At 59.8% G+C, this 13,114-nt stretch overlaps 1 protein-coding gene across 1 annotated transcript; it reads right to left on the bottom strand.

The window, feature by feature from the left end:
• Positions 1–1,409: 1,409 nt before the first annotated feature.
• Positions 1,410–12,088, bottom strand: SLC22A12 (solute carrier family 22 member 12). Its single transcript, XM_032489731.1, is given in 15 exon segments — positions 1,410–4,123; positions 4,674–4,850; positions 5,087–5,195; positions 5,684–5,743; positions 5,746–5,897; positions 6,552–6,611; positions 6,613–6,710; positions 6,863–6,950; positions 9,603–9,658; positions 9,660–9,845; positions 9,847–10,006; positions 10,540–10,600; positions 10,603–10,642; positions 11,349–11,552; positions 11,555–12,088. Coding segments are annotated over 15 exon segments (1,719 nt in total). The 5' UTR covers positions 11,759–12,088; the 3' UTR covers positions 1,410–4,059.
• Positions 12,089–13,114: the final 1,026 nt, after the last annotated feature.

Below are 13,114 nucleotides of genomic sequence, written 5' to 3'. Positions count from 1 at the left end.
CTTTGGCCTGGGCTCTGGGCCCAAATGGGAGCCCAGGAGAGCTGGTAAGCAGCCAGCCAAAGTTTGGGGCTGAGTAGGCTTTGGGCTTCTTGGGGCAGCTTGTCTTTGTCTCACCCTGTGTCCCAGAGCTGGGGGTGGATGCAGGAAACAGCCCCCAGGTTTGTGATTGGTAATGGGTCTCTGGCCCTGTTGGCCATGGGCCTTAAGCTTCTCAGGTGATGGATAAATCCCCAGGAGCAGGAACATCGTTTTGCCCCCTAATGGCCAAAGAGGGCCTGCACCTCTGGTGGCTGTGCCTGCAGGTTACTGGCCTTGACACAGCCCTTAGGGGAGGCGATGTTATCCCTGGGTGGAAAGAGCTTCAGTGGCAAATCAGTGCCTGAGTCCAAATCTGCCCCCGGTTCTGCCTGACTCCAGTGTTTTGCCCCTTCTGCATCTGTAGGGTTTGGACCTTGCCCCTCACTGGCTGACTGTGGGCAGCACCTGGGGCAGCAGGTGGAAGGAGAGCCAGCGCACCCCATCCCCAGGTGTTTGCTCTTTTATGGGGACACTAAACAGTCCCACGGCCCCAGACATGCCGGGAGATGAGTCTGTGTTAAGCCTCTCAGTCACAAGGAGCAGAGACCCTGCGCGTGTAGGCACCCTCAGGAGAGCAGAGTGGAGGTGGGTCTGCGTCTCCCTGGGGGCCATGGTGGATCACCAGGCCACCAGACACAGGACTCAGCCAGGCTTCTGTCACTCAGGTTTCCTCTGCCTCCTGCTAGGGAGTCTAGCCTCGGGCTCTAGGCTCACCCTCCCTCTTCACCGCCCTAATCTGCTTCCTGAGCTTCCGCCCTCAGGCAGCTCTGCTGCCGACCAGCTTGTTCTTGTAGCATTTTCCAGTTCACAGGCCTGGTCTGTGTTTAGGCCTGGTCACCTCCTGGGGCCCTTGGCTCAATGCCCGCAGGAGCCCCACTCAAGTCGGCCTCATCTCCTGTCCTTTCCTCCATCCTGGGGCAAAGCTTTTGTCATGGGACCCTTCCCACCAAGGGGTGTGCTCCAGTGGCCCTTGAGAGTTCCCCCCCCACCCAGAGTCCTAACGGGTGGGACAGTGAATCCTCTCCCAGCCAACCCAGGTGTGGGTTTCCATGGACTTGGCCTCTCCTTGTCCTCCTGAACCAGCCACCCTTTGTTTCCTGTTGCTGAGTCTTGGAGGTCAGCATCACTGAGGTCAACTCTAACCTCCTGTGGAAGCCTGGGGAGGCCTGACTTGGGGCAGGCTTGTTAGGATGTCCTGTGCTGTGCGGGTGATGGCCTGGTCCCCGGAGCTTCTGCTACTGCTGCTCTGTGTCTGAGGGCTGGAGATGTATCTCGGGTTCCCCTGCCCCCATCACCACTAGCCAAAGGAAAAAAAGACCGGCAGGCAGGAGTTCCTCAGTGTCAAGAAGGAAACATCTTTACTCCAGAAATTAATTCTAGAGTAGCCTTGAATAGTCTGTCAGAGTAGGGGCCAGAAAGAGGGACAGTGCAAGAGCTGGAAGGATGGGCCCCAGTCAGGCTCATTGTCGTGGCGGGGGGACTGGGTGTTTTCCCCTCTGCATAAGGAAGCTAAGAGCCCTGCCCTCAAGGACTTGTAAGAGGAAAGATGCCTGGATTCTGTCGCTGACTCTGGATACCCATCTGTGAGATGATCACCTTGGTCTTAGCTCCTTCGTCTTGTGCATCTGATGTTGATCTTAACACCTGGGCCTGACCTGGGCTCCTTGGGGTCCGGCTGGCCTGGCAGTGACCCACTTGCTCTGCCATTGCAGGGCGCCCAGCAGCTCCAGGGGCCAGGAGGTCTCTGTGATGAGCATCAGATAGAGGGTGTGTCCTAAGTGAAGTCCTGCCATTAGGGTGGCAGCACCCAGCTGGAGTGCAGGCCTGTGTCTGCCCCCCAGGGAGACCCCTATTCCCTTGGCAGGGCACCTGCTCCACCACGGAGTTGACACTTACTCCCTTGCTGCCTCAGAGGGGCAGAGCCCTGGGCCTTCCAGCTTCTAGGTCCTGTTGAGTTGAGTGAGGGGTGACATATTGGAAGTGGGAAGGCCTTGGTTTCTGGAAGGCTGTGACCATCTGGAAGGGCCTGGAGCAAGCAAGACTACTCTGAATTTGGGCAGAGGGACAACTCTGACCACTTGGTGACCTGGAGGACATCCCAGGGGATAGGAGGATTCATCTTCCACCAGCCTTGGGTTCTGCCTTCTGGAAGCTTCTGGATATGATTCCCAGGGGCCCAAGAATGCTAAGCAAGAGTAGGAGAGGCAGCTGAGGCTCAGCTGGGCAGAGGCAGACAAGACAGAAAGTCCACAGCAGGCTGGCACAACCTCACATTTGGGCATCTTTACAAACATAATCCCCACCCCCACCCTCTTTGTCCTGGGGGGTCTTCACTGGGGGGTGGCCACAGGCAGAGAGCTAAGGGACACAACCCCCCAGAGGCCCAGGGGCCACAGCTGATAAGACCAAGCCAGGGAGCGATCCTGTCTCCTGGGGGCAAGGAGCTGCTTCCTGATTTCCCATTGGCTTTCTCATGAGCGTGCCCACAAGCGTACACATCACTAATGTCTGGTGTGTATCTGTGTCGAGGTGTGTAGCCCATTGCTGTGGTGCCCGGAAGTAGAGACGCAGACACAGGTGGACCAGAGACCACCTGAGCACGGGTCTGGGGTGGCTCAGCAGATGGGGCGGCTGGCGGGGACCCTGCTGGGCAGAAAAAGCCTCCCGCTGCCGTGTGTGTGTGTGTGTGTGTGTGTGTGTGTGTGTGTGTGTGTGTGTGTGTGTGTGTGTTAGCCAGGGTCCCTTTCTGTCTAAGTCCTCTCACCAGGTTCCCCCATAAGCAGTGCTGGGGGGCGGGGTCCAAGATGTTTCCCCTTTTTTTTTTTAACTTTTGGGGGTAGATAATTAAGTTTATTTATTTTTAGAGGAGGTACTGGGGATTGAACACAGGACCTCATGCATGCTAAGCATGCACTCTACCACTAGAGCTGTACCCTCCCCTCTTGAGGTGGTTCTGAGAGGGAGCTCCTGCCTTGAGAAGCATCACTGGATGGATGCCCCAGTTGTGAGGACTGAGGGTGGGCTGGACGTGTTGTGGCTGGAGCTGGGCTCTGGAGACCTTCCTGGGCGTGACTCCTGATTCTGCCCCCTCCTAGCTGGGTGTCACGTAATCAGTTTCTCCGAGCCTTAGTTTTCCCCTAAGTAAAATGGGGCAAATCTCCCTCAAAGGGTTCAGGAAAAGAGGTGAGATGATGCCTTGAGGCGTCCAGCACGGCGCCTGGCCTACAGCAGGGGCTGGAAAGAGAAGCCACACGGCTGGCACTTGGGGCAGGAAAGCTGGCCTGGGACAGGGCTGCCCAACAAGAGCCCCCAACCTGGGCAGACGCTGGGACTCATCACTGGAGTCAGTGAGGGGCAGTCATTTGTTCCTTTGTTCACTCTCTCATCTCCTTCACACCAGTGCCCCTGGGAGCTGGGGATATTGGGAAGCAGACCACCTCAACCCTCTGGGAATTCATAGGCTGGTGGGGTGGGGTACAAGCGTGTGGCTGTGGCCATGATAAGAATTTCACTAGTGCCTTGGGCTGGGCCTCAGAAAGAGGCCATTGCCCTGGGTCTGGGAGGCTGAGTGGGGGTGTACGTCAGGTGGAGAAGGTGGCAGAGGCATTGCAAGCAGAAGATGTGGCCAGGGGCACTGGCCATATGGCTGGAGTGTGGGGAGGTTTTGAGCACAGGGGATGCTCAGACTCTAAGCTCAGAGGCAGTGAGGGGAGCACAGGGTTGAGTCCTGCCCCTTCTATGACCCGGCCTCCCATCCTCTTTGCAGCCTTGAGGGAGGGTCGGGTGCTGGTGGCCTAGGCAGCTTCCTGCCAGTCACACTACCCTTTGCCCCCTTCTGTGTTGAAGGCAGCTCCTTAAGCAGGGAGAGGTTGGGCTTGGCTGGTGGGGCAGCCCCCAGGCCCTCCAGAAATCGATGCCTTTGCTCTCCTTCTGCAGAGAAGAGGCTCTTCCCACCATCCCATCGCAGGCTTCCCAGGAGGCCTAAAACCGTATGGATTTTAGGACAGGATGCCCCTGGGCGCTGTGTGTTGCCTTCTTTACCGCCCTGTTCAGGAAAGATATGGTTGGGTTATGTCTCATGGGTGCAAGTCACCCCTCACTCCTGACCTGTGTCCAACCCGAGCACTCAGGAGACATTGCTGCCCTGCTCTTGGGGGCCCAGGACTGAGCTCCTGAGCATGTGATGGGGGATGGGTAGGAAGTGATAGCCTTCATAGACATTTAGGGGCTCTAGCAGTAGAGTCTGTGACCTGTGAGGACCTCCAACACGGCCACCACACCCTCAGCTCTCCCCTTTGCAAAGCACAACACGCTCTCTTCCCCTTGACCTCTTTCGAGGTGGAGCTGGGGGTAGCTGGGCCATTTGGGTCTCAAATGGTAGAATGGAGGGCAGGGGATGGGGTCCACACTGTCAGCCAGGACACCCAGTCCTTGGCCTCCGCTCTCCCAAAGATGTGCTGTGTGACTCCAATCCTATCCCTCTCAGGGCCTTTGCTTCACCCTCTGCCCAGCAGCAGGGGCAGGTGGCCAGACCCGCCCTGTTCCAGGGTTCTCTGGAGGGTGGTGGGGATGGTTCTCGGGCTGGGTCTACTCACTGGCTCCACACATCTTGGATGGTGTCAGGCAGCGGCAGGCTCTGGGTGATCAGCACTGCCTCTGCCCCATACACCAGCAGGGGCAGCGAGGCGTGATGTACACCTAGCAGCCAGGCCAGGGGCCCCAGGATGGCTCCCCCTTGGGCCACCATCTGGCCCAGGCCTGCCATGGTCATCCTGCCGCCATAGGTGCACTTGTGAGGGGCCATACTGCTTGACTATGGCTTTGACTTCTCATTCTGGCCCAGCCCTACTCGGCCCAGGGAGGGACAGTGGGTCAGGCCGGGCTGGGACACACCTGGGCAGCCCTGAGACCATATGAAAGAGAAATTCGGGGCACGAACATCTGGTCCAGGTGAAGGCCTCCCCTCTGCACCCTCCCAGCCCAGGATGTCCCCCTCTTTGGGCCTCACCTGAGCATGGTGGGGAAGAGCTCGCTAGTATAGATGGTGATACAGTGGAAGGTGGCCCCCACCCCACCGAGCCCCAGTATGGTAAGGGCTGAAGGCAGGGCCCCCATATCTGTGGATAGAGACGGGATTAGCAGGTTGTTGTTGGGGGCCCCAGGGTCAAATGCGGGCTCTCCCTGACCTTCCCAATGTCTGCAAGTCACCTCCACTTGGGTGTCCCCAGATCCCTCACATGCACTGTGTCCTAAGTGACCATTATGGCCACATTCCTTCCCCCAACTCTGCCCCGCACCCAGACACCCAGAGCCAGACCCTGGGACTCCTCCTCGACCCCGTCCATGTCTCTGCCCTCCTACCCTCCCTGCAACCCATCACTGAGTTCTTATTTTGTCTCCACAATTTTTCACGATGCTCCTCCTGCTGCCTGGTGTGGGCCACCACCATCTCTTAGACACCCTGGCAGCCTCCTTCCTAACTGGGCCCTGCTCTAGCTCAGTGCCCTCTGACAAGGAGGACAAGGGGTCCATGTTTGTGGCTTAAGCTCCCCCCAGGTAGAAAGGCTTTGGCCACAGCCATGCACACCCAGGCCCACCCGCTCACCGTGGGGCACCAGTGTCTTGGCCAGGATGCAGGGCCCGGCCAGCACCAGGGGTGCCGCCGTGTGGGCCGGCAGCCCAGGCTGCTCAGCAGCCGCATGGCGCCGGTCTTGGCCGGAATATCAACGACCCCGATGAGAACCTGGAGCAGGAAGATGTTGTTGCCTGGGGCCTGCAGGGCCAGGGCCAGGCCGAAGAAGGCAAACCCAAAGGCAAACCTGGGGGTCGGGGGCGGCAGGTGGAGTCAGGCTGAGGAGTGGGCGGCTGGTTTGTTCTCAGACCTGTTTTCATTCTCCTCCTGCTGGATATCCTCGGTGGAGGGTGGTCTCTGAGGACTGCATTTCCCAGGTCCCCTTCCCAATGGCACTCCTTATTAGGTTTGGCCAATGGGAAGCACTGGTGACAGGCTAGAGGTGGGACCAAGGGAGAAGCTGGGGTATATCTCCCTCCCTCTCTCTGGGTGCCATGTTGGGCGGTGGCTGTGTTGCCTCCACGGCTCTAGCTTCCACTGAGCAGGCCCTTCATTTGTGGCCCCGGTGGCCCTGGTTTCTGGGCTCTGACAGTACCTCTCCCTCCTCCCTGGGCCTTCCAAACTAGGGTGGGTGTGCCTTTCTATCACTGAATTCTTTGACTGCCTCCTCTGTCTACTGGGCTCGGCAGCTCTCTCAGCACCTTGGTCATGAGTCCTCCTTATTCATCTCTTCTGTTGATTCTCCCCGACCTGAGTCCACCTGAGCCTGACTGAGAGAGGGGAGGTGCCTGTGCCCCCTGGCTGGCTGCCAGCCTGAGCCCTGATTCCAGGTTCCCTGGCTGCTGGTGGCCAGAGGTGGAGGCTGGGGCCCGGGTGGGGTGGGTGTTGAAGGGGCATCTACCAGCACTGGGCAGAGACGCAGGTCCGGAGGCCCAGTCCAGGTGTGCGGAGCAGAGCGCCCCCTGGCAGAAGCCTGGCCCACACTCAGCTCCTGCATGGCTGAGAGCAAGACCTGGTGGGTGGGGGGCACCGTTAGCACTGGGGGCACCGGCCCGGCCCCCCTCCCGACGACCCTTATCCTGGGGGGCCAGGGCTCTCTGTCTCCCAGGGGTCCTGTGCAGGGGCAGGGAGAGGGACTGACAGTCGAGCCCTGGGGGAAGGCCCAGCCCCACCTCACCTCGAGGGTCAGTGAGGCCCTGCTGCCCTCTTCCTGTTGATGACAGCCACCCTCCGTAGCTCCTGCAGGCCCGGTTCCAGCCTGCCCATTATGATAAGCCATCGTGCTGACTCCGCCAGCCACCTGCGACGGGGGAGAGGAGGGAATGGGGAAGGGTCATTGCCTGTGGCCCCAGGGCCTGGCCTGCATGAGCCTCACTGCCCTTCTGTCCCCTTCTGCCCAAAGGGAGGGGTGGCCTCCCCGGCACCCACAGGCTCAGGGTGGCTTCAGGTCAGTGGGTGGGCAGCAGAGGGCACTGTGGGTGTGGGGCCAGGCCTTCTCAGTCACCCTCCTTCCCCAGCAGGCCACCCTTTCTGTCTCCTTCCTCTACCCTCTCTTGAGCTGGGGCTGGGGGTCCCTGTCCTTCCCTTCCTGCCTCCTGACCCCGTGGCCCTTCCCCTGCCTCATGTGGGAACCGAGCCTGGGCGGGCCTGTGTGCAGTGCGGACGCCCTGGGATGGCTATAGGATCGCAGCTCTGCAAGCTCATCTGCCCTCCCTGTCCAGCAGGATGGGTGACAGTTACCGCCTCCTGGATGCCCATCGGCCCTACGTATCCCAGCGCCCCTTCTCCATGGCAGGACTCAGCCCCTGGCACTAACCTGGCTCCCACGGCCCCCAATATGAAGCCCAGACCCCCTGCACCATCCAGCCCAGGCCACCAAGCCCCTTCAGCGCCCACCTCTCGACACTGGCTCTTGTCCCCAGCGAGATATGCTTTCCCTTGTGAGCAGTGGCCAGGGTGGGGCCACCTGCTCCACACCCACTGGGGCCCTGAGGTCCTTCCGAGTTTGCAGAGCAGGTGGGGGGGACTCAAGCGTACATTAGAGATAAAGTCGACCAGCCATGTGACCAGTTGGACTTGGGGTACAGGGACCGTGAGGGAGAGGGAGGTGTCAGGGTGACTCTGACTCCACTGCGTGCTGGGTGAAGGGGGGCTACTGGCAATGCTGGGGAGGCCCTGGAGAGGAGCAGGGGATGTGATGTTTGTAAGGAGACATTACGTTTGTGATGCTGAGACACCAGTAATGGAGATTTCACACTGGTCGTTGGAGACCAGGGAGAGGAAGGACTGAGGAGGGGCTTTGAGGGTCTCCAGCTTGTGGAGGGAGAGCCATGGACACAGGTGAGGTCACTGGGTAGGGAGCATTGGTGCCCATCTCTGCGCTGCAGGGACTGAGCAAAGTGGGCGCAGAGCGACGGTGACAGGGCCATTGGAGTGCGTTGGAAGAGAATGGGAGGGAGGAACTGGGGACGGCTCATGCAGATACTTCTCACGAAGAGAAATTATTTCGGAAGAGAAGCAGAAAAGACGGCAGGAGCTGAAGGGTCCCATCTCAGATGCCCCGCCCCTGCCACTGATTCATCGAATCCTAAGCATGGTTTGTGATGCTGTGATGTGTGGGATTTCCTGTGAGTGCCATGTGGGCAGCGGCCCTGTCTGTTCTGCTCCCTGCTGTCACCCCTGGCCAGTGCCCTGCCCACGGTGGAGCTCAGTAACAATTTGTTGAAGTAATGGAGTAGTGAAGTAATGAATGCACGTGGGCACATGGCACCTGTGTGGGCACATCTGCCAAGGAAAGTGAGTTCAGCCCCACGGACCAGCGTCAGCATCAGAGAGCCAGGAGGGTTGCCCTGAAATCTGAGTCACTGACCTTTGCCCTCCACCCTCTTGGGATAGGGGTCAGTCTGCCATCTGTCAGGCATGAGTGCCTTCTCTCGGAGCCACTGTGTGTGACGTGATTGACTCTTGTTCTGGAGAGTGACTGCAAATTAGTTGCTAAAGGTTCCATTTTAAGAGCTTTTCTGCTCCAAGCTGTTGGGCTGGGAGAGATTTGTGGAGTCAGCCTTCCTCGTAGTGTGGGTGTAGGTGCCCCGTTCCCCACTGGGCCTCTGCTGTGGTCCTTTCTATGGTGGCTGCAATGGCCACGTGACTACCAAGCGCCGGGCTTATATGTGAATGAGCCGGGCTCAGTTCTGCCCTCAAGGGCTGTCCATCCATCCATCCACCCACCCACTCATTCATTTACCTACCTACCTATTCATTCATCCATCCATCTGTCCATTTACCCACCCATCCATTCACTCATCTGTCTGTCTGTCTGTCTGTCTATATATTTACCCATCCATCCAACAAATATTTATTGTGCATCTGCTACATACCACGAGCTTGGCAAGGGCCACGCCTGGTTTATTTCAGGACAGCACAGACATTTCCTAACCTCCCGTATGCGTCAGCCCTGTGTGGGGGACCAGAGGACCTATCGGATGGTTGGGTCGTGGTCCCTGTCCTCTAGCAATAATGTCAGTGTGTAAGGCCGACTGCAGCTGTGTTCTGGGAGTGGGGTGTGTGTGTGTGTGTGTGTGTGTGTGGTATCTTTGCATCCCATCTTCCACCTGGTCTAGTGCTTCCGTGCCTGGCACAGAGGAGGGGCCTGGAGGCACACTGGCTGAGGCAGGCAAGGACAGGAGAGGGGAAGGAGGGGCCGAGAGGTGATGGGAAGGAAGAGGGAGGGAGCAGCATGAGTAAGGGAGGAGGAGACTCTTGGGAGGAGCAGGCGAAGAAGCATCCTGGGCACTTGAGCCCTGGGTTGGAGTGGGTGAGCTGGGGCTGGGCCAGGCTCCTGTGGCTCCCCTCTGGCACGCTCCCCTGGCCTCCTGCACCCCAGCTCTCTGCACCCAGGGTGGAGGGTGGGCAGGGTCTCCTCGGAGGAGGAGGGAGGTGGGGCAGCACCCACCAGGAATACACAAAGCAGAGGAAGAAGGGGGCGGAGACAGCCAGCTACAGCAGTGCCAGTCACGCACACCACACCATAGGCCACTGCAGCCATCAGGACCTGGCCGCAGCTGAAGCCCAGGGCGTTCAAAGTCATCACCAAGGATCGGGCTTGCACTGACGTCCACTCCATCACTGCAAGGAGACCCTATGGATCAGTCTGGGAGCCTGCATGAGCCTCCCCTGCATGGCCTGGGGTCAGGGCACCTACAGAGAGTGCCGGTGTTCATCATGACACCCAACACGACAAAGGCCACCAGGAAGCGAAACAGACAGTACATGGGGAAGGTGGGGGCAAAGGCAGCTGCCGTGCCCGACACGGCCACCTGAAGGTAGCTCCAGGTCAGCACCAGCCTGCGCCCAAACCTGCAACACATGCACACAGGGAAGGCGGCCAGGCCTGTGGTGTGCCACAGCGCCGGCCACAGGGGTCTGGACCGCCGGAGCCCACCCTATGCTTGCCTGCTGCACAGAGGGATGCAAAAGCGACATCCGGGACCAGACCCACATTCTCCATCCTCGGAGGGCTCATGAGCACAGGCAGTGCCCCTGTGGCCCAGGCAGATGTGAAGGCCCTTGACAGGGAGCTCACTCCCTGTCAGCAGGGACATTCAAGCAGCAGCTGAAGGCAGGCATGTGGCTGAGCATGTGCATTGAATGTGTGGTAAGAGCAACGCCTTCACAGCCCCAGAGGAGCCTGGGAGAAACTGACCCCCAGAGAGGGGCTGAGCCTGGCTCAGCGGCACAGCCAGAGGGTGTCAGGAGCGAGACCCACAAGCAGGTATTTCCACTGCAAGTGGAGTTTTCTCCCCAGACCCGGCTCTGAGAGGCCAGTTCAGGGCCAGTCAGGGAGCAAAGGGGCAGCGAAGGAAAAGGGAGCCTGCCTGGACCTGCCTTACCTGTCAGAGGCTTGGCCACACGTGGCAGCTCCCACCAGGATCCCAGCCAGGTAGATGGATGTGCCATGGGCTTCAGGGCCTGAGAGTCACACACCAGGTCCCACTGGTGGGAGAGGAGGAGGATCTGAGCTCGGAAGGCAGGGAGAGCCCAGGTGGGAGGGGGCAGAAGAGCCAGATGGGAAGGCCCTAGGGAGTTGAGGGTAGGGGGCAGCCTGGTGACCTCTAGGGTTATCACTTCTTGCCTAAGCCCCTCTATGGCTCCCTGTTGCCCACATGTCCAAGGGCAAGTCTCCTTGGGCCTCATCTGCCTCTTTTGTTTCAGTTCCTCTGTGGCAGCCACCCCACGCTGGCACCTCCTCCCCACTTTCCTGAGCTCACTTCCCTCCTGGTCCATAAACAAGCCCCTTCCCGCTTGCTGGGGTGGGCCATGTCTCCTGCTCACCCGCATTTGCCGGATGCTGCCTCTGGGAACCCAGTGAATCTCCCCAGAGTCCCCGTGAGCCCAGCGGGGGACCTAGGCTCCCAGTGCGGGGAGAGAGCTAAGTGAGTCACAGCAGACGGGCACTCGCTCTCAGTGCCTCCCACTCTTCCACAAGCGGCGGGCCAGTGTCTGTCTGCAGGCTCATTCCTGCCACCAAATCCTGCAGGGCCATGTGGCTGGGGAGGAGCTGGAAGCCGCAGTGAGTGTAGAGGCCAGTGGCGTCAGGTCCCTCCCAGGACTGGGCTGTTTTGAGTCCAGCTGATTGTGAGCTGTGACTTTGGCCTCTAAGGTGCCAGGATTTGGGGAGGGTGTCCAGGGAGGCCCTTACCTTGGCCATGATGGTGGATGTGAAGGTGCTGCGGTTGTAGACCCAGCTGTCCACGCACGGCTCGGTGGCAGCCTCGCTCCAGTTGGTGGCCATGACATTGGGGTCCAGGAGCTGCCACTATGGGTGGGAGAATTGGTGACACTGGTGGAGCCCATGGTTGGGGCCTGGTAGGGTGGAGACGGCCAGGAGGGCTTCGGGGCACAGGGCCCCAGGGCCCCAGGGACGCTGGCCTGGGCAGTGTTGTTGTCCACAAGGGGCACCCAGCAGCGGTGGTTGGGCACGGCGGCCGAGAAGTTCTCCCGCATGTTCTGAGTGGTCAGCCTCATGATGGGGACCACCAGGGCCACAGTCTGCAGAACCCAGACTCTGCCCAGGCCGCCCACACAGTCCAGGAGTTCAGAAAAGGCCATGGAGCCTGCCCGGGGGGGCAGTGGAGGTGGCCACGTCACAAAAGACAGCCCAGGGCAAAAGGGTCAACACGAAGGGCTTGCCTCCCCCCCCGGGAGCACCGGCTCCCCTAGCCCGGCTGCCTGGAGCATGGCAGCGGCTGCCTGCTCTGCATACCCGGCCCATGGATCATGGGCGCCTGCTCAGCCACTGTCGCTCAGGGTGGCTCTGACTGGGACCTTAGTCTGTGAGGTGTGACCCTGAAGCCACCAGCATCTCCTCAGAGACGCAGCTGCTCCTGGACCTGTGGGAGAAGCTGAATTGAGGAAGTGGGGAAAGAGGAGGCTGAAGTCACACAGGCTGGAATTGCTGTGACCAGGTGATACTGGCATGGGGTTAGTGAGCATTTCCTCAGTCAAAGTTTAACCTGGCCCTGGGGGAGGCACACACTCAAAGGAACAGCAGCTCCTGCCCTGCGTGGGCTGGGAGGCCACAGCTTTGGTGGCTGTAGGGGGTCCTTGGCTCTGCCCAGGACACAGGAGTTGGGGCTGCTGTGCCCCTCGGGACCCCTGCCCCCTCTGGTGCCCAGGGCTGCCCCAGGAGAAGCCTGGCCAGGGGTCCTCCTAATCGGGGCTGCTGTGAGCCTGAGCAACACCCTGTGTGCTGTGGGGACTTCTGTGTGTGTGGCCCGAGTCGCCAGTAAGCTACCCCTGCCTCCCAGCCCACGTCGTCCAGCCCCGGGCCTTGGGCCCTCTCCCATCTGCTGTCATTGCTGCCATCCACCCTTCCCTGTCACCCTCTCCTGAGCCCTTCATGGGGCATTCAAGAGTCACCAGACACCCCACGAGCTCCTCAAGCTCAGTGTCACCCCAAGTCACCCCCTCCCCAAATCCACCCCCAAACCCCATGTCTTGTTTCACACCTCCCACCCCTCACTTCCCAGTCCAACCAGTGGCCAGTCCCACTAACATCTCCTCCACCTCTCTATCTCCACAGCCCTCCCCTCCCTGCTCTCCCTGCCTCTGCTCTTGCCCCTTCAACCCATCTCCCACCCAGCAAACCTTTCTGGCAAATCCTGCTTAAAAGTCAGGGAGCGCCCTCTCAGTAGCAGCTAGCCACCTGGCCTTACAGCCGGGGTAGGGATGGGGTGGCAGGGCTGAGGAAGCAGCGCATGCTGGGGCTGGGTGGGTCAAGAAAGATGGGACCTGGGCCAAGAGATCCCCCCTGGGTGGCAATAGTTAATTCTCCAGGCTAAAGGGCCAGAGACCCTAAAAGAGCAAAAACATGTGTGTACATATGTACATGAGTGCGTGCATATGTGTGCGCGTGTGTGTGCATGAAAATGTGTTTGTGTGTGCATATAAGTGCACGGATGTGTG

The sequence above is a fragment of the Camelus ferus genome, chromosome 10, assembly GCF_009834535.1.
Source record: "Camelus ferus isolate YT-003-E chromosome 10, BCGSAC_Cfer_1.0, whole genome shotgun sequence".
Taxonomy (NCBI): Eukaryota; Metazoa; Chordata; class Mammalia; order Artiodactyla; family Camelidae; genus Camelus; species Camelus ferus.
This window is presented reverse-complemented; position numbering and strand designations above follow the sequence as displayed.